This window comes from Taudactylus pleione, unplaced genomic scaffold (genome assembly GCF_031769625.1).
Source record: "Taudactylus pleione unplaced genomic scaffold, aTauple2 ptg000647l, whole genome shotgun sequence".
NCBI classification, from domain to species: Eukaryota; Metazoa; Chordata; class Amphibia; order Anura; family Myobatrachidae; genus Taudactylus; species Taudactylus pleione.
The window spans coordinates 974,836-996,720 of record NW_028285049.1 but is presented as its reverse complement, the minus strand read 5'-3'; the positions used below and the strand labels follow the sequence as shown (position 1 = coordinate 996,720).

The 21,885-nt window shown below is 44.3% G+C and overlaps 1 protein-coding gene across 3 annotated transcripts in view; it reads left to right on the top strand.

Moving 5' to 3' along the window:
* RICTOR (RPTOR independent companion of MTOR complex 2) overlaps positions 1-21,885 on the top strand; it is a 153,517-nt gene that overhangs the window by 26,682 nt on the left and 104,950 nt on the right. For 2 of the 3 annotated variants that reach the window (XM_088455256.1, XM_088455255.1), the window contains exon 3: positions 7,709-7,806. In XM_088455256.1, the coding sequence (XP_088311382.1) occupies positions 7,709-7,806 (98 nt within the window). Of the gene's footprint in view, positions 1-708; positions 955-7,708; positions 7,807-21,885 lie in introns of all 3 variants that reach the window. The other variant, XM_088455257.1, reaches the window with a different exon arrangement.

The window sequence follows — 21,885 nt, the reverse complement described above, 5'->3', positions numbered from 1 at the left end:
ACTTTTGACGTAATGTCGACATTGTAAATATCGACGTTCAGACTACATTTCATTTTGCTTGCTGCCTGGTATTTTTATTTGCATCCTCCCAAAAACCTGAACACGGATAAAAACAAAATGTTAACTTAAAGGTTTGTAAAAATATCAGCCAGACATTAGAAATTGCCTTTTTTTTTTTAACTTATAAGTTTGGTAACTAACATAAATTTGTATCTTATTTTACGAATTTTTTTATAAAAAAAAAAAAAAAAGTTCAGTATTATTTATTGATATACATTATATATTGTGAAACATTGTACGGAACAAAATCTGACATATATCACAAGTATCTGTTGTTGTTCTTTTTTGTTTTTGTTGCCCCTCTTCCCATTTTCTTGCTGGTTGTCACTCTTTTTCCTGTTGGGGGAACAAATTCTGGAAAGTGCCTCTTGGTTAGCTGTATATGGGGTTCGTTCGGTTTCCTTGCCGACCTTGACGCCAAGGGCTCTGCTGTATGGCTATTTTCATTAAGCAACTGCTCTGATTCCTTTCTAAATCATAGATGGTTTTTGCCACATTTGTTTTTTTATGTATGAAATAAGTGTTCGACAACCTCCGTGTTATGGACTGATAACTAAATGCAGGCGTCCTCTTTGTCCTGTAAATACGCACTGTTCCTCTTCTTTTAAATCCTATGATTTCTTCCTTTTGGCGCTTCTTTTTCTTCAGAGGGTCTGAGACATCTTTCCTTGAGGGTCTGAGACATCTTTCCTTGAGGGTCTGAGACATCTTTCCTTGAGGGTCTGAGACATCTTTCCTTGAGGGTCGGAGACATCTTTCCTTGAGGGTCGGAGACATCTTTCCTTGAGGGTCGGAGACATCTTTCCTTGAGGGTCGGAGACATCTTTCCTTGAGGGTCGGAGACATCTTTCCTTGAGGGTCCCATACATGTCGGTTTGATAAGTTATGAAATCGGTCAGTTGGGATGAAGTGTAAATATTGTCAGTTGGGAGACAAAGGGGTCTATGTACTAATCCTTGGGGAGAGAGAGAAAGTAGATGGAGATAAAGTACCAACCAATCAGCTACTAGCTGTCATTTTTCAAACACAGCCTGTAAAGGTAGAGGAGCTAATTGGTTGGTATTTTCTCTCTCTAAGGCTTAGTACATAGACCCAAATATCCCTTATTGAGCATCGTGACAATTTTCAAAGACCTCTACAGTCCTCTGTATTTTTCATCCATTACTTTTCCCTTTCCAGAATTGGTAATACTGGACCATACAGTGTGATTTTGTATTCACAAAAAAGTGTTCATTCTAGCACCCTGCACCTGTCACAGCCCGTGCAGTTCCTCTTTTCCTCCCTGGGGTGTCACACTCTGCTCTGGTGCTTCTAGCACACTCTGGTCTGTATCTCAGCAGTTTGTTGCATCAGCTGAGTGTGCCAGAAGCACCAGAACAGAGCGACACCCCAGGTAGGAAAGAGGAACTGCACGATAGTGACAGGTGCAGGGTGCTAGAATGAACACTAGAAAAAAAATATAGATTTTAATTCCAAACCAAGATCTTTTGGAAGGTATTTTCTGCTAACACCCCATTCTGCTTTTGTATAGCAGGCTTTCATCAATAGAGAGGTCTCGTTCTGTGGTCAGAGTTTCGGCAAAACATTGAATCAAGTACAAATAAATGACCTATAGTTTGTGTTTCTTCGGATTAGGATGGACATGTTCTGTCTGATCATTAGCAAAGTGCAAATATCTTTGGAGTAAAATGGTCCTTGGGACATCTCTAGCCGGCTTTTGAGCCAGCCATTGCAGCAGTAACAGGTAGAATAATGTAGCAAATAGGAATCCAGCCATCTGTCATCCTAACCCTCTGTCCCATGCTCACTGTCTACCCCATCCGTGTCACCCCTGTCTGTTTGCCCATCCCCTCTAGAATGTAAGCTCTCACGAGCAGGGCCATCTTTCCTCTTGTGCTTATCCTTTCTTTACTTATATTATCTGCTCTATACTCAAAAGCACCTAACCCGTGACTTTTGCCATCCTGCTTCTGTTGCAGCAGTGTTTATATACCATGTACTTGTATTGCATTGTCTTAAACTGTATGACACTGTTTTCTTGTTCTGCTCAACCGTTTATGTACTATGTTTATGTACTATGTTTACGTACTATGTTTATGTACTATGTTTACGTACTATGTTTATGTACTATGTAAGGCGCTGCGGAACCCTTGTGGCGCCATATAAATAAAGGATAATAATAATAATAATAGCATTGTTGGGACACAATTTTCTTGAAATAAACTTGTGCCGTTCCCTTTATGCCTATTGTTTCCTGTGCTATTAATTGTACCAAGTGGTTTTAAAAAAATAACTCAATTTTTCCCCAAATTCCGCTTTCTACGATGCCACATGTGATTTTCTCATACATGTAAAATGCGGTAGCATCGGCCACAGTTTAGCGTGTCTAATGTGCAAAATTTGCATACATACACCTGGAATTGTTATCTCTACCACAGGGGTGGGGAACCTTTTCTGCTGAGGGCCATTTTGATATATATATAAAATTATTTGTGGGCCTGGTGCATGCCACTCCCCCTCCATGTGACGTCACACTGGGCGGGGCTACAAACGCTGGTGATTACAGCAATGCCCAGAGCATCCTGTGGATGCTCCGGGGAGCTGTAAGGGCAGCAGTGTGACCGTCTGAAGCGTCCTAAGCACACTCCAGGCGGCACTGCTGCATAGATTCTGGCTGCAGGTGTCCATTCTAGGCATCCTACTAGCCAGATCAGGCTACCAGAAAAAAGCTCAGAGGGCCAGACCAAATGATCCTGCGGGCCTTATACGGCCCCTGGATCTGAGGATCCCCATCCCTGCCCTACCAGAATCGCTATCAGTAATGTACAACATTGTCTGAAGGTAATGCTATGAATGGATGAGGAAACTCTCCCTCTGTAATTCTGATGTCCTTGTGTGCAGTGGGTGCAGCTGAGCAGAAAAAGGTGATCAGCTTCTAAATCATCAGTGCAATCTCAGAGATAAGAGGCTGAGTGATGTAGACTGCTGTAGTAATTCAGAGGCTGGCATAGAAGAGGTGCAGGAGGGCACGCACAAGGAAGAGGGCAGGTGGGCAGTGGCGTCACTGCATCTAATTCTTTGAGCAAAAATGGACAATTATTGTGGAAGATGGGAATATTATGGGACAGAGGGCCAGAGTTTTGTCCCGATTGAAGGGAGGTTCTTGTGAGAGTCGGCAGCTGGTGGGTGTTGCAATTATGGGCCGTATTAATTTAAAGCGAAAAGCCGTTTTCTGCGGAAAAGTATCGCGGATCAGGGCTTTTCGCGTGGTCGGAATTTATCTCCGTATTCAATTCCAGCCGGTTTTTCCTACGCGGAAAGTCAATGCAATGTAATAGGCGAAAAAGGGTCACCTAAGAATAGGTGGAGAAAAGAAGTGCAAAATTTTAATTTTGGGGTGCAAAGGTGGAGAAAACACTCCTAACTCTTGGGACAGCCCCCCAGAGGATAACAGTGTCAAAAAATCCCGGGGAAAAACCTTAACACTTTCATTTTGGAGGTGAAAGAGCACAAAGTGGACAACTTCAAAAACAAACTATTTTCAAGTACCCCAAATTTGACAGGACTACTTATATTTGGCAAAAAACACTGCTTAATGCCATTCTTCACCACTTGTGTAAAGACGCTAATTAGAAACTATTAAAACAACTCAAGTACCCAAAAAAGTTTTATTAGGGCTATTCGGGCACATCTACATTGATCCCCAACGTTGCATATTTTTGGGGGGTTCAGGCTGATTTCCCTTATTCTGACAGCACTTTCCGCCTGTTCTGACTTCGCGGCTTGCCGTTTTCGCGTGGTTTGGAATTGAATAGGGCGAATAGTGGGGATGCGCACGATAAGCTTGTAGTTAAGTATGTGAAGGGGCAGTTAATGTAAGAAGCCAGCGCGTCGTGCTCAGTTTATCTTGGAAGATGCAGTAATATACTGAAATAGTAATAATTGTGTACTAAGACAGAAAAGACGTTCAAAACTCAGAAAAAGACATAGAGGACATGGATATTTTAGGGGTTTTGCCAAAGGCATACATTTTTCATCTCTGAATATAACATAACACATTATTTGCACAAACGAAAACCGTTCAGAGCAGTGGTTCCCAAACTTTCTTGATTCGCGGCGCCCTAGAGTAGCAGCATTTTGTTTCACGGCACAACTAGGCCAAAACTTTCTTATTCAGAAATTAAGAAAAAATTATGAAATTAAAAAATTTTTGCTTACGGGTCATCCTTAGGGTCAGTGACAGATGTGTCCTCATACATCTAGCCTTTTTGCGCGTTAAACAGCCCTTCTAATCGTGCCGTGCCGTGGCATGTCTCTGTAGCGCTGAGCCTCTTTTTGTGCAACTTTTTATTTTTAAATGCATCTTATTCACACAGTGATGCGAACAGCTAGCACAAGCAGCTTCTGCTGATTACAATGATATACAGCATGCCTATGTTCTCTGTACGTCTGTGGGTGTAGCTGTATGCGAAACGCTACGTTACAGTGTTACAGCGGCGGCTGACACTTTATCGTAGCATTTCACATGCAGATACACCTGCAGACGTACAGAGAACATAGGCATGCTGTATATCATTATAAACAGCAGAACGTGCTTGTGCTAGCTGTTCGCATCATGTGAATAAGACGCAGTTGAAGGTAGAGTCGCATGAAAGATGATCTACGCTTCCCGAGGCACGTGGAGCTCCTGCGTTGTGTGGCGCGGCTTGTAGCACATGGAGGATAGATGTATGTGGACACATCTGTATGAGATGATGTACAGGGTTACACTTACGTTTGTCCACATATTTTATGATTTGCAGCCACCAGCAGGGGTTTTGCTTATCGTGTTGACCATCAATATAATAAAATTCTGGATCTCCAACCTGTGTGCACCTCTGCAAGTGCTCCGCAGGCACCCAGTCTGGGAACCACTTGTTTAGTCTAATCATGCACTGGATAGTCTTTTTAATTGTATAAAATGCCTAAGTACTGTATCGCTTCAATGTTAGCCTACTAAATACGCATTATTACTTGCTCTTGGCTAAGAGATGTTTTCCCAAACGCTATTGGTTAGTACATCTAAATAAGTGTGTGTGGGGGGGGGGGGGGGGGGGTTGGTTTCTATCCAAAGAGGGATTTTGATTATTGTTGTTGTTTTTTTTTTATTATTTCTCTTGAATTTTAGGAAGTGATTTATAAAGTTTAATACTCTTGATCAGAGGTGAACATTCCAGTTTCATGATGTAAAGCTGGGTACACATTAAACTATTTGCAAACGATCAAATATCGTTAACGATTTCCCTTGAACTCACCGGAACTCCTGGACTAAGGATATCTTGCATACACATTGTGCAATTTACTAACGATCAAACGATTTATCATACGTCGTTAACTATTTCCAAATCGTCAGATTGTTAACAATATATCGTTTGATGTCCCAAACACCTGCTGGCCATCTTTAAGATTTCATAAAAAATGAAATAATGGGCTGTACTATGAGACACAGATGCATGCACAGATCAGTGAGATTCCCCCCCCCCCTAAAAGCACAACCAGTCCTGGACTTACCAGAGCCAGTCCTGGTTTTAGAAATACAGGGGACAGAGTGGGGAATGCCACAGCCAGGGGAACCCTTTCACCGGGTCCCCTGCCCAAAACATTACGCCTGACCACTAGACAGCCCAGGCTGGGGATCCCTGGGGAGGTGGGGACCCCCCCAATAAAGGGATCCCCCTCTACAGGGCACCCTAGGCCTGGGCTGGTAGCCCGGGGCTATCCCCGGCACCCCTCTGAGAAGTTGTTTAGCTTCTGCTTGCTAGGAAATGGAGCTGGTAAATGGATGGATTGTAATTACTTGTGCAGCTCTGCAAAGTTCATCCTGCTCCTGTCATCCTGTAAATAGGAACTGGGAGTGTAAAGTCATGCAGTGTGCAGTGATCTGTATAATCATCATTCCTCTCTTTAAAGGAGTAAGACAGTGACATTGTCCCCTTTCCATGTGATTTTCCACTTATAATCAGCTGTGTGATAGATTTCTGATATCAGTTTCATAGGTCTTGTAATGGCGATTTGCTTGTTATTTTCCCAGTTGCAAATTGCAATTTCATTGATACAATCTATTATTGAAAAGCATTATTTTGCTTGTTTACAATGTAAAATATGACAACATACAAGAGCTGTTTGTTATATGGTCAATGCTAACTGTGATTCCCTGCGTACATAGATAATTATCACTAACTTATAAGTGTTTGGGAGCTTTGCAGCTAGCTTATTCTGTGTCCTCGCAATATTAGTCATGTTTGGGAGCTTTGCAGCTAGCTTATTCTGTGTCCTCGCAATATTAGTCATGTTTGGGAGCTTTGCAGCTAGCTTATTCTGTGTCCTCGCTATAATACTCATGTTTGGGAGCTTTGTGGCTAGTTTATTATGTGTCCTCATGATATTACTAATTTTGGATAGATTTGCTGCTATCTTATTCTGTGTCCACGTGATATTACTAATTTTGGATAGATTTGCGGCTATCTTATTCTGTGTCCTAGTGATATTACTAATTTTGGATAGATTTGCGGCTATCTTATTCTGTGTCCTCGCAATATTAGTCATGTTTGGGAACTTTGCAGCTAGCTTTATTATCTCCTCGTGATATTAGTCATGTTTGGGAGTGTTGGTGGCTAGTTTATTCTGTGTCCTCGAGATATTACTCATGTTTGAGAGCTTTGCGGCTATCTTATTGTGTATCCTCACAATATTACTCATGTTTGGGAGTGTTGGCCGGCTAGCTTATTCTGTGACCTGATATTACTCATAGTCGTAATGTCCACATTAATCATGTTGACACTGATTAAATGTTGACATGATGTAGAATGTCGACAAAATGCCCTCCAACATGGTGTAAAGTGTAGTGTAAAAATAGATAGAAAAACATTGTCTTTTACAGTAGAACTACAGGTCCCAGTAAGACTCCCCTGCATGCTGGACATTAAGGGTCCGCTGGTACCTCTAGTTCACCTGCAAAAGTAATGTTAAAATAAAGACAAGACACACATAGCGTTAAAGTAAAGTTTTATTGCACAAATACATACCCACCCTCAATTCCTGGATAGGTCCTCTTGTCCAAGTAGGCATCCACGTAGTCTTAAAAACAAAAAACTCCCAACCGTCCTCTAAGAACGGTACTTCCCGAATGACAGCTCAGCTGCGGCATTTCTTTATAGAAATCACGGTGCTGAGCGTTCATTGGCTGAGAGAGGTGAGCCTCTGCCTCTCTGTCAATGTACGGTTCCCACCATTGACTTCAATGGTGAGACCCGCTAGGTTATGATAGGTTATGATATGAATGATTTGTCGCTCCAGTGCGTCGGAATCGGCCAAATCGTTCATAATATCGTACAGTATATAGGGCCCTTAAGAAAAATAGCTTGTGAAAATGCCAAAATCTAATAATCTCTGTACATAGCATTGCTTACATTTGATGATCTACATATTAAAGCTGGGGTCGGGTTTTTCTCTCCATTGTATTTACTATACTATATATTTCCTGGAATCCCATAAAAACTTTAACTCTTTTCCTTGCGGTTTTGGTTGGGAACTTTAGACAGTCCAACAACATAACAATGTGTGTCATAGTATTTATCATGTTTATTTTGTGTTTGTTTCTCTTCTCCAGAACCAAGTGACAACCTCAGAGAAATTTTGCAAAATGTGGTCAAACTTCATGGAGTGTCGAACATGCGGAAGTTGGGTCACCTGAACAACTTTATTAAGGTAGGTACTTCAGTGCTTATTTGTGTGGTCGCTGGTTTCTATCAAGCCTAGATATCAGTACTGTAATGTTTCATTTTGCTGAGACGTGTGCAGTCTTGGCTTAATGGTCCATATTGTATTATGTGGCTGTAATAAGGTTTAGCAATTCTTTGCTCTGTACATTTTTAACTTGTACAAATGTTTCATCATGTTCGTAATATGCAAACATCTTTGTGAATATTGGATTTACTAAAAGCGCAAGCATATCGATATATTTTTACTGTTTGCTGTAAAGTAACATTTAGCGTTTGGTTAACCTGTCTAAAATATATATATATTTTTTTTATTGAGTGAACATTTCTTTTCCAGCTCACAGGGGGCGATTCAATTGTTTTTTTAAATCGTGATAATTAATGAGCGCCCAGTGTTGCAATTCAATTGTTCTGGGCGCCCTAACCAGGGGAGGGTCCTGAGAGCGCAAGCAGAAATGCCTGCGGCTATTGTGCCCCGACGGCTCAACAATTGAATTGCTCCGTCGGGCATCTTTAAACAAAAAAAAAAAACGCCGGCAAAACATTTGAATCTCTCCCACAGATAGCAAAGTGTGCTTAAATAGAGGGTCGGCTGAATATAATGCATCTCAATTGGAGAACGTTTTAGCAAGCACATTGTTCACTTGTTTAAAATGCTGCTGTCTATGTTTTACAAATCTGTAAAAAAACAAATGTTTTCATAACACTTATTTATTTTATTTTTTTTAATCGGCACATTTGACGTTAAGTATCCAATAGCTACAAATGAGGCACCATCCTTGCGTGGGGTACACACCTGACTAATTTGTTAAGCATATACGCTTACCAATAGGACGCTCAATATTAGCCAGACTTCACAACTGGTCGGTCGTACGTATACAACGGCAGATGCCCAAGATTTATGCGGCTGTCAGTGATGGGCGCCCTATGGAGCAAGTCAATTGTTGCTCCATTTGAGCTCGATAGCCGGTGGCACCAGCATTTCTGCTTGAACCCTACTGAGGTGGTGAGCGAAATGTGCTATAAGTCGTGGTTTTGGGCGCCCTAACCAGGACTTTAGAGAGGTTTAGCCGTTTTACATGGCTAAACTCGGTCTAACTGGGCATGACCAGAGCAATAATTAGTGAGCGCTCAAAAACAATTGAATTGCAACATTGGGCATCCATTATTTAGCGCTCCTTAAAAAAACAATTGAATCGACCCCATTGTGTGTACACACCTGCAGATGTACTGAACGAAATATTGTTCGGTTGTACGAAGGATATATTGTACAGTGTACCCAGACTTAGTTCAGGTAGAACACCAACAATGTAAGACAGATGGAGGAGCAGTGGTTTGGTATTGGTGGCGCTTGGTTCTGCTTGGATGGCAGTCATGCAGGGACTTTTTAATCTTGTGGGATCAGCTGTGTGACTGGCAAAAAGCCTGAGAGGCCAGAGAACAGCTGTCATTAGATCCCGGAGCTCATCAACGCAGAAAGCAGAGCAGGGAATTCTATTGGAAAATCTGTTTATGGATATTTCATACAAAGTACAGATCCTTCCCATCTTCATTGCATCACAAACGTAATTACAAAATGGGCAAGGAGACATTGGTATTGAGATTGCTGGATCTAATAATAATTTTTTATTTATTAGTAATGGAACTTGGTCCTTAGGATACCCAGCAAATGGACAGGAAACTAATCTCTTTGTGGGGACGCTCTTCTGTAGTTTAAAACTTAACTTTTACTCAATAGTAGCTAAAAACTTGACCCACAAACAGTAAACAAAAGCAAGACCTGGTATTCTATTTAGGACAGGACACATTGATCTGCCGACAGAAGATTCGACTATTATACCTGCTTAACTTATGCAATAATGACACAGTCATTCTACTGTTCACTGCAAACTTTGCTGTAGCAAATCTAGCACACAATGGGGGGAATTCAATTGTTTACGCGGCCCGCATCTCCCGTCTAAAGTGACAGGAGTTCGCGGTCCGCTATGCAATTGTTCCAGATTTTCGTGCTGATCGTGCCCAAAGTGGTCGGGTTTAGCCGCGTCAAGCAGCTAAACCCGACCAAAGTGCTGGGCGCGACCGCGAAAAGTGATGTTTGGGCGCCCAAACATGTCACTTTTCGCACATTTCAGCTCTCACCCCCCTGGGGCTGCGAGCTGAAATGTAGCGCTGTCAGCTGATCGTGCCCGACAGGAGCAGAAATTGAATAGCTCCGTCGGGCGCGATGGGGCAGGAATCAATTGAATTCCGCCTAATGAAATTAAATGTCTGACTTTCGTATTTCAGTTATTTTCCTTTTCCTTTTTCATATATTTTTCCAAAAAGTACATTGCTTTTTTATCTATCAATTATCTGTTTTCATGGGCAGTGTGACCAGATACACTCATTTATTGTCCAATGTCCAGGACAAACAATACAAAGTAGAAGTCAAGTACCTGAGGAGTGGGTCTTTTCCAACTTTACTTGGGGAGAACCTTTTCTGATTTATGTTGCTCTCTTACTGCTACTGTGTGATAGAAGTTTTTGGAATACAGTATTACCACCGGGATGTAGTCCGGAAGCCGATGGTCTAAATTCTGACCGCCGGCTTCCAGACACTGTAATCCCGGTGTGGTACTAATGACAGGTGTCAAACTCGACGCCTGTCATTAACCAGACGCTGGAAGACCGACGCCAGACATACCGAATGAAGTTAAGCCGGGAGCGGGCAGCCGTGGGAGGGGGGAGGCGAGGGTTAGGTTTAGGGCTCTCCGGGGGGACTTAGGGTTAGGCACCCCCCTGGGAGGGTTAGGCTAAGGGAAGGGGGGGTTAGGATTAGGCACCCCTAAGGGAGGGTTAGGGTAGGGAATTAGGTTAGTGATACTTACCTTAGGACGATCGGGATTTCTACATCAGGGTCCATAGGGTATCCACAGGATACCTTGGGGTACAGGTGATGACGTCGGGCATCGGGCACCATAGAGTTAAGTTTTCAGCCTCCCAGGATGCACTAGGGTCCCCCTCCTATACCCCGCCCCCGAGCCAAGGCATCTGTTTCGTTGGTGCCCGGCTCGGAGTCGGAGCACCTGTTTAGAGGGGGGCTAAGGATAGCCCCTGAAGTTTTCTTCAAGGCAGCTGTGGCTGCCCATCTGAAAGTACAGCATGGACAGTCATTATTGACGTCTATGCTGTCTTTCCTACACCCCGCCAGTACCAGAACGCCGGTACTGATCTGGGGATGCTGGTAGGCATCTGGGGTCACAGCTAGCGGTGACCCCAGTTGTTTGGGACCATGGCCGGATTTAAGGGGGACAGCAGGTAAACAGCGGGGTCACGCGGTGGGTCCCTGGGGACTGGCTGCAGCGTGGAGCCAGGTAACAGACCTGTGCTTCCACTACCCCCCTGGGACAGCGGACCGCAGCTGAGCGGTATCGCTGCGGCGTCCCAGGGGTTAATTGCATGCCAGGGGAGCGCGCCTTCCCTGTACACAGCCGGCGCCTCCCCTGCTTAACACAGCCTCTCTGCACTTGCTGATTGGCCCTGTGGCAGCGCTCCTCCCCCAGGCCGGCCTCCTCTCTGCTCCTCGGTGGCCATCTTTACAAGAAAGCATGGTGGACGCTGCTGATCGGTGGCATCGTGGTCTGGGTCCCCCGGCATACCTCCTCCGTTGGAACAGGTCTGTGTATGCAGCGCTGTGTCCTACCAGACTCTCTGTCTGCGTAGTTGAGGATCAGCGCTGATAGTGCAGGGATTAATTTCTTTGCATTGTATGTGACTGCTGCTAGCGTCTGCTGCCTGTACTTTCACTTTCTACACCATTTGGATCTGACGATTGCAGTGCTGCAACGGCACGGCTGGTTGATAAACTGGCAAAAGTCCACCCTGATCCCGTCTCAGAGGATTCTGCACCTCGGAGCCTTATTGGACTCCAGTCAGCAGAGGATCTTTGTGACGGGGGAAAAGATCTCTGCCTTGCAGTTGAGGGTGCGCAGTTATCTGCAGAGTCGACGTGTGTCTCTTCACTCGGCAATGAGGTTACTGGGCTCCATGGTTTCCGTATTCGACATGGTGGAATATGCCCAGTTTCACTCCAGACCTCTGCAGCAATTGATCCTGTCCAAATGGAATGGACTGCCTCAGAGTCTCAAATCCCAGACGATGGTGCTCACTCCGGAGGTTCGCCTGTCTCTTGCCTGGTGGTTGCAGACGACCCATCTCAACAAGGGTCGTCCGTTTTGGGTGGCGAACTGGGTCCTATTGACAACGGACGCCAGTCTTCGGGACTGGGGAGCGGTCACGGGTCCACACTTGTTCCAGGGCAGATGGACTCAGGCGGAAAAAGAGCTTCCAATAAACATCTTGGAACTCCGCGCCGTTTTCAATGCTCTCCAGCAGGCACATTGGGTTCTCCAGGGTCATCCCGTGCCGGTCCAGTTGGACAACGCCACCACCATGGCCTACATAAATCGGCAAGGAGGAACCCGAAGTTGAACGGCACTCGTAGAGGTGTCCCGCATCCTGATCTGGGCGGAGCGCAATCTCCCGGCCATATCAGCAGTATTCATCCCGGGAGTCCTCAACTGGGAGGCCGACTTTCTCAGTCGCCAGGACGTTCATTCGGGGGAATGGTCTCTGCACCAGGACGTCTTTTCAACTTCTGGTGGACAGTTGGGGTCTTCCAGAGATCGACCTCATGGCGTCACTGCACAACAAAAAGTTGCCGATGTACGGGTCTCGCACAAGAGGCGAAAAGGCGTCTCTGGTGGATGCTCTGTCCGTCCAGTGGACGTTCCGGTTTGCTTCTCTCTTTCCTCCGTTTTCCCTTCTTCCACGGGTAATCCGGAAATTCAAACAGGAAGGAGGGGGACGCTCCTGTTGATAGCTCCCGCGTGGCCCAGACGGCACTGGTTCTCAGACCTTCAGGGTCTGTCCGTGGACATTCCTCTGCGGTTGCCGCTACGACCGGACCTACTGTCACAGGGTCCTTGTCTTCACCCGGACCTGACTCGGCTGTCTTTACCCAGACCTGACTCGGCTGTCTTTGACGGCGTGGCTGTTGAGACGGCCATGTTAAGGTCCAGGGGGTTTTCTAGCTTTGTAGTACGCACTATGCTTAGAGCTCAGAAACCGTCTTCTGCAAGAATATACCATCGTGGGTGGCATACGTTCTTCCAATGGTGTTGGCCGAGAGGTTATGCACCTCGGGAGTTCCGTCTGTCTAGAGTGCTAGCCTTCCTACAGGCGGGACTAGACCATGGGCTTCGCCTTGCTTCTTTGAAGGTGCAGGTATCTGCCCTGTCTGTCTGTTTCCATCGTAGGATTGCTACAATCCCTGATGTGCGCACCTTTATGCAAGGTGTTCTTCGAATTCAGCCGCCATTTGTTCCACCGGTGGCGCCTTGGGATTTAGCTGTGGTCCTGAGGGCTCTCCAGGGACCGCCGTTTGAACCACTGGGCTCAGTGGATCTTAAATGGCTGACAGCTAAAACAATTTTCCTTCTGGCCATCGCTTCGGCCAGACGTGTTTCTGATTTAGGGGCTCTCTCTTGTAGACCTCCTTTCTTGATTTTTCATGGGAACAGGGCGGTGCTGCACACTTGTCCTGATTTTCTTCCCAAAGTTGTTTCCCGTTTTCATATCAACGAGGAAATCGTTGTACCGGCCTTTAACTCACCTGACCTTTCAGTGGGTGAGGCCACTTTGGATGTCGTGCGGGCCTTAAGGATTTATGTTGACCGCACTTCTTCGTTTATGAAGTCGGACGCCTTGTTTGTCCTCTATGGCTTCCGTAAAGAGGGTTGGCCTGCTTCAAAGCAAACTTTGGCAGGTTGGATCCTGGCAATTTCAGAAGCTTATCTTCATGAAGGCCTGCCGGTTCCATCCTCTGTGAGGGCTCATTCCACTAGGTCTGTGGGTCCTTCGTGGGCAGCTCGATGTGGTGCCTTTGCAGTCCAGATCTGCAAGGCTGCCACGTGGTCCTCTGTCCATACCTTTGTGAGGTATTACGCTTTTGACACCTTTGCCTCTCAGGATGCTTCCTTCGGGCGGCGGATTCTCCTTTCAGCACAGGAGCGTCCCCACCCTTGAACGATACTGCTTTGAGATATCCCCAAGGTACCCTATGGACTCTGATGTAGAAAATATGAGATATGGTAAGAACTTACCTTTGTTATCTCTATTTCTACGAAGGCCATAGGGTTCCACAGGACTCCCACCCTGTCGCACCTGTGCTGCAGATGGGCTTTACTCTGGTCACCGGTTTTTCCGTCTCCCTCTGGTGAGAATGTGATTCTTGTGTGTGTCCAGATCTTTTTTCTCTCTCTTCCTTCTCCTCCTCCGGCCTATGGCTTGGTACGTAACTGAGATGCCTTGGCTCGGGGGCGGGGTATAGAAGGGGGACCCTAGTGCATCCTGGGAGGCTGAAAACTTAACTCTATGGTGCTTGGTGCCTGACGTCATCACCTATACCCCAAGGTATCCTGTGGAACCCTATGGACTTCGTAGAAATATGAGATATGGTAAGAACTTACCTTTGTTATCTCTATTTTTCACCCTTGCCGGGCAGCCGCTGTCGGGATTTGAACCGCCGGCCATGCGTCCGGCGGTAATACTTACCACACCCTTACCACCAACCGTTTATAATATTAAAAGGTTTAAATGTAGTCTGAATTATGCTCCGATATAATTAGCAGTTTCTTACTATAGGTTGAGTCTCCCATATCCAAAATGCTTGGGACCAGGGGTATTTTGGATATGGGAATATTCCGTATTTTGGAATATTTGCATGCCATGATGAAATATCTTGGAAATGGAACCCAAATCTAAAGACAGAATGCATTTATGTTTTGTATATACCTTATACACACAGCCTGCAGGCAATTTTATACAGTATTTTCTATAATTTTGTGGCTCAAACAAAGTTTGTGTACATACATGAAATTCATTTGTTTCATATACACCTTATACACAAAGCCTGAAGTTCATTTTATACTTTATTTTTAATAATGTTGTACCTTAAACAAAGTTTGTGTACATTGAACCACCAAAAAGCAAAGGTTTCACTATCTCAGTCATGCTAAAAAAAAAAAATCTGTATTTCGGAATATTCTGTATTTCTGAATATTTGGACATTGGAGTCTCAGCCTGTATTGCCGTATTATTGCTGATATTTTTCCGTCTGCTGAAATTATTGCAATTTTCTGACTAATAATGTATTATGGATGTTTCGTCACCTGCTGGATTAATTATATCTAAAATACACTATATGGACAAAAGTATTTGGACGCCTGACCATTACACCAACAGGGTCTGTAATGACATTGTATTCAAATACATATACTTTAATATGGAGTTGGTCCCCCTTTTGCAGCTATAACAGCTTCCACTCTTCTTGGAAGGCTTTCCACAAGATGTTGGAGTGCTTCTGTGGGAATTTGTGCCCATTCATTCTGTAGAGCATTTATGAGGTCAAGCACTGATGTTGGAGGAGAAGGCCTGGCTCGTTCGCAATCTCCGTTCCAGTTCATAACAAAGGTGCTCGATGTGGTTGAGTTCAGGGCTCTGTGCAGGCAAGTCAAGTTCTTCCACACCGAACTCATCAAACCATGTCTTTATAGTCCTTGCTTTGTGCACTGGGGCTCAGTCATGTTGAAATAGAAAAGGGCCTTCCTCAAACTGTTGCCACAAAGTTGGAAGCATAGCATTGTCCAAAATCTCTTGGTATGCTGAAGCATTAAGATTGCCCTTCACTGGAGATAAGGGGCCTAGCCCATGCCCTGATAAACAGCCCCATACCATTATCCCTCCTCCACCAAACTTCACAGTTGGCACAATGCAATCAGGAAGGTAAAGTTCTCCCGGCATCTGCCAAACCCAGACTCTCCCATCTGACTGCCAACAGAAGTGTGATTCGTCACTCCGCAGAACACGTTTCCACCGCTCCACAGTCCAGTGTTTGTGTGCTTTACACCACTCTGTCCGACGCTTGGCATTGGTGATGTGAGGCTTGCATGCAGCCGCCCGGCCATGGAAACCCATTCCATTAAGTTTTTGTGCTTACGTTAATGCCAGTGGAAGTTTGGAACTCTTGAGCTACGGAATCAGCAGAGTGTTGGCGACTTTTACTCACAATGCGCCTTTTGCAGTCTTTGACCCTGTTCTGTGACTTTACGTGGTCTGCTGCTTCATGGCTGAGTTGCTGCTGTTCCTAAATGCTTCCACTTTCTAACAATATCACTTACAGTTAACCGTGGAATCTCTAGCAGGTATGAAATTTCACGAACTGCCTTATTGCAAAGGTGGCCTCCTGTCACAGTACCACGCTTGAAGTCACTGAGCTCTTCAGAACGAACCCATTTGGTATCACATATGTTTGCAAATGGAGACTGCATGGCAAGGTGCTAGGTGATTTTATACATCTGTGGCAACGGGTCTGATTGAAACACCTCAGTTCAATAATTAACAGGTTTGGCCAAATACTTTTGTCCAAATAGTGTATATCACTATCCAGGAATAGCAAGGAAGTAACCAATATATAAGACTTGATATTTGAACTCGCTACCCGGACTTATTGATGTCACAAATAATTGATACATGGAATTATTTGAAATATACAGGTATATGTGTTTTTGTTTAGTGTTTGTGGGTTAGGTTTTTAGCTACTGTTAAGTAAAAGTTAAGTTTTAAACTACAGAAGTGTCCCCACAAAGAGAGGGTTTTTCTGTTCCTTTGTTACTAATTTCAAACTCTAGGGGGAGCACGACCAGGAGATATACTATCTGTACCCCATGCTGAAGGTCATCTACCCATAGGGTTATAGTATACATTCTAGCACCCTGCACCTGTCACAACCTCTGCAGTTCCGTTTTTCTGCCAGGTGTGTCGCTCTCTGCTCTGGTGGTTCTAGCGCACACTCCTGTTGCAACAAACTGAGATACAGACCAGTGTGTGCTAGAAGCACCAGAGCAAAGGGCGACACCCCAGGCCGGAAAGATGAACTGCACAGGTCTGACCGGTGCAGGGTGCAAGAACGAACACTAGGGTTAGTATATTTGTTTGTAGGGTATCATTTATCATGTTGAGCCTGTGCAGGGACACATCCATACTTTGACATAGTTTGTTCCTTAGAATTCCCCCCAGAAAAGTATCTGGGGCATCTATTCTCCCTGTCTGCAGGGCTTGGGGACTGCCCGGCGTGTCCGTAAGTGCCGGGCACGCCCCCAAGAGTGACGAAAAGGGGAGGCGTCTTATAGACTCGCCCCTTTTTAATGACCACGCCCCCTTCTCGGGCGCACGAACGTGCCCTCTCTAGCTCCGGCGCCCTGCCTCGCGCCGGAGCTAGAGTGAACACTAAATTAGTTTACCTAGTTTAGCTTTTTTCTCAACTTTGGTGTAAGACGGGAGATCTGTATTAGGTGAAAGAAAGAGAGAACATGAAGTAATAGAGTAGCTGACTATAGCCAAGTTCTCAGCTACTGGATAGAAGGAAATTTACATTTTGAACATTTTATTTTTTTTGACAAGTATATTTTCGAGAAAATCATGAAGGGTTCTTCATATACATAAACCCAAAGAATAACCGTGGCATGGGGTAACCTGCTTCTAAAAAGGCTAGTGGTCCCTAAAACTGGAGTTTGCCAAGAGTTTCCTAACGTAAACCCTATGCTAGGAGATTACGTTTTTGGTTACATCTTCAACATTGTAGCCCCATTAACAGAGCATTAAAGAGGAAAGTTTACACAGTCTGTAATGCAAGCACATTTCTGTGAAACAATAAGGGCTGGTTTCAACTAGACGTGAAAAGCCGTAATCTGCTAAAAAGTTTTGCCTATTGCCGCTTTTCACCTGTTCGGAATTTATCTCCAAATTCAATTCCCCGAACAATGCAATGTAATGAGCAAAAATGTATCTACTATGAATAGCAGGTGAAAAGATGTGCAAAATCTTTATTTTGGGGTGCAAATGTGGGGAAACGACCCAGAACCCTTAGGACAGTCCCCCAAACGACAAATCTGTTGAAAAGCGGGCATGCGCACGTAAAATTTTTGCCTCTGAAACAGGCGAACGAGGCGGAAAGTAGGACAGGCAAAACTTTTCCGACTTTGAATACGGGCCTGAGTCTGTAATACACTAATATAATTAATATAGAAATATTTATATACGGGAGCAGCTAGTGGTCTGCTTAGAGGGTTCTGCAATCCAAAACAAGTTAAGCGGAGAGTGAAACGTTACACGTTAGTGATTACTAGATATGTTAAATATTAAAAATTATAAACCATATCAAAACAATAAAATATAGCAATATTGTGATTGTGAATTGGCAATAGTACTATAGAGTATAGGTTAGCTGTGTTGTCACATTCCGTGTGGGGTAAATGACAAATATTATCTTTTGATTGTCATACTGTCACGATGCTTAAACAAGTAACATCTCAGCAAGTGTGGCATGTTACTCGTTTAAGCTTCGTAGCAACAGCTGGAGAGTAAATAAACATAGGTCCTTATTGGATGTCTGGAATTTAAATACAGTGTTCTCCCCAGGCTATTGTTTGCGGGTGCACCACCTGGCACTTTGGGAACCTGCAAGTGGGGACAGTATCTGGGAGCTGTATAAAAAGCAACAGATCCTACAGACTTTGCAGCATTTTCATAATAAGACAATTGGGCCTCTAATAAGAAGATAATTAATATATAAAATGTTATTTCAAGTTTAAATCATTATACGGTCAGGGTTTAAAACATTTTATTAGTGCGAAGGCCCCCACCCGGCTAATTTTTGATGCCACCCGACTGGAAAAATTTTCTGGGGAGAACACTGAAATAGTTATGTAGACACACAGCATGCCTCATTCATTCAAAATCAAAGAGAAACGTATCCGTTTAGAAAATCTAATAGCGGCTTGGATTTGTGTTTTCTAAGGATCTTCTTGATTTAAATAAAAAAGTTTTTATCAAACTTTTCCGCGATGTTTACTCCGACGGGAAGCAGTTAAGTCTGAGAATGTCGGATCTCGCGACTTAACCTGGGCGTTCTCCGACTAAAGAGTCGGCCACGAGGCTGTTAGCGCCATACTAAGCCTGAAAACTGCCTTGTGGCAGGCACTTTGGTCGGAGTTATCTTTGCACCCTCAGGAGGGTGCGAGAAGAAATCGTTAGTCGGGCTAAACAGCGCGCTAAATTTGAAAAACTTCGGGAGCTCCCTTCCGGCACAATTCAATTCCTGCTTAATTGAAGCGCCTCCTAATAGTTTTAAGGTATTCATTACCAGCATTTTTTTAAACTTTTTAATATTCTTTCTAATTATTATTTTTTAAATGCTCTAATAAGTCACTAGCATGTAACGGTTTGACTCATCCATTTTAAGTTTTTTTAATTTTTAACTCATTAATGAAAGATGAATGAGTGTTTGCAGATGGGAGAGTCCTCTGGTCCAGGCTGGGGTTGGAGAGGTGCAAGCTGAGGAGACTTGTTACCTTAGAAATCCAATAATACAATTGTAGTGTGTGAAGTGGCTGAAAATATGGACTAGATGGTCAGATGAATCCTAATTCTCCATGTTCTTGACTAATAGACGAGTGCTCGTGTAGCACCAACCGAAAGAACTTTACGCCCGTATGATATTGTTTCCAAAAGTGGAAGGTGCATTTTTCTGGCATGGTTTGGGTGCAGTCCCTTCTCTGAAATGACAAGATCACTGCTAAAGATCGTAATCTTCATCCTAACAGTAGAAGGCAGGTTCAGCTCGCAGCCTATGGAGCTGTAACTGGCAGATTGTATTGAATCTTCCCCATAGACCGTACTGCATCAATGGCTTTATATTTGTATTTACATTTTTTATCCCCTACCTATACATCCTATATGAAGGTGTAAATGACGTGGGACAGGTATGTGTAGGTGTAAATGATGTGGGACAGGGATGTGGAGGTGTAAATAATGTAGGACAGGGATGTGGAGGTGTAAATGATGCGGGACAGGGATGTGGAGGTGTAAATGATGTGGGACAGGTATGTGGAGGTGTAAATGATGTGGGACAGGTATGTGGAGGTGTAAATGATGTGGGACAGGTATGTGGAGGTGTAAATGATGTGGGACAGGTATGTGGAGATGTTAATGATGTGGGACAGGTATGTGGAGGTGTAAATGATGTGGGACAGGTATGTGGAGGTGTAAATGATGTGGGACAGGTACATGGGGATGTAAATGATGTGGGATAGGTATGTGGAGGTGTAAATGATGTAGGGCAGGTACGTGGAGGTGTAAATGATGTAGGACAGGCAGGGCTTAAAGTGGTCCTGGAGAGGTGGTGGAACTCATCTCTCTCGCCGCCTACTTCCCACCCCCCATCATGCTAATCTGACAGGCCAAAATAAGTGTAAAAACTGTTCTTTACACAAATACACACACACTGTTGTGTATAGGAAACGGTAAAGTGAATGGCTAGGGGCCGCATAGGCACTATATCAGTGTTATTTTTCTGCCGTGCCTCTGAGTTTTTTTATGGGGTCCCCACAAACTAGTCTGTCACTTGGATGCCCAATGTTTTTTTTGCAACCCCTATTTATTGCCTTCGCTTGATTCTTTCCTTACCTATATGCTGGTTTTTCTGAAATAAGGGACCTCTGAAGAAATTGAGCCTCCCTAGGCAGACAGTGAGTGGCTCTCTGTCTGTGGGACTTCTGTGCAGGAACTAGTTCCACCTACCTTTAGAGGTGACGGAACTCTGTTCCACCCTGTTCCTGCCCACTATAACTCCTGGGGACAGTTATGTGGAGGTGTAAATGATGTGGGACAGGTATGTAGGTGTAAATGATGTGGGACAGGTATGTGGAGGTGTAAATGATGTGGGACAGGTATGTGGAGGTGTAAATGATGTGGGACAGGTATGTGGAGGTGTAAATTATGTGGTACAGGTACTGTATGTGGAGGTGTAAATTATGTAGGACAGGTATGTGGAGGTGTAAATGATGTGGGACAGGGATGTGGAGGTGTAAATGATGTGGGACAGGGATGTGGAGGTGTAAATGATGTGGGACAGGGATGTGGAGGTGTAAATGATGTGGGACAGGGATATATAGATGTTGCATTGATGGGAGAGGGCTTTTAGAACTTGTAGATGAGAGGTAAAAGTGTTTATTCCAACTTTTTACAAACATATATAAAAACACTGGGAAGACTTTACCTTGCTGAAAAATACTTGCTTGCTGTCATTTATCAGCCGTTAATAAAAAGTGCAGAAACCAGCCATTTGATACCGTTTGTAAACCTCCAGTACTTTCCATATGGTCACTAACAGCTTTCTATATGGTCCCGCTACCTCAGTTTCCACTTTTTTGGGGTCCAGGATGGTTTCCCCAGTTATTCATGCACTTCTCCCCAGGTCGCATTTTGTAGAAAAGTCACAAACCTCGTCAGCGACTTCTGCAAGTTGCGCTTTCTAATTGGACCTCAGGTGCGTGGATTCGCGTCATGTATGTAAATATCAGGAAACAACCCGGCATTCTTAAACTCACACCTAATAGGATTGAGTCCCAGGAGTTTGTATGTTCTCCATTCTTTCTTCCCACATTTCAGAAAATATATTGTACGGTTAGTTGACCATGGAGTATGTGCGTGTATGTGGAAGGGGAAGCATACAGATGTGTTCACAATACATCTAGCCTCCTTGCGCATTAAAAAGCCCTGCTAGTTGGCCATGCAGTGGCGTGAGTTCTTTTTGTGCGACTTTTTCTATTCAGCTTCTGTTTAAAATGATATGCGGAATGCCTATATTCTGTGTGCGACTGCGGGTGTATCTTCATGCGAAATGCTACGTTACAGTGTCAGCGGCGAATGTGAATAAGTGGCACGTGAAGAGAAAAAGTTGCACGAAAAGACACTCGGCGCTACAGAGTCACACGTCGCTCACGTGTTATGTGTAACGTGACTTGTAGCGCACAGAAGATAGGTGTATGTGAACACATCTGTAGATTATAACCTCCATCGGGCAGGGAGTGAGGTGAATAACTGGAATATTCTCTGTGCAGAGCAGCATAATACGTACACTATATACAAATATAATGGAACTATTAATAAGGTATGTGGCGGCACTTGC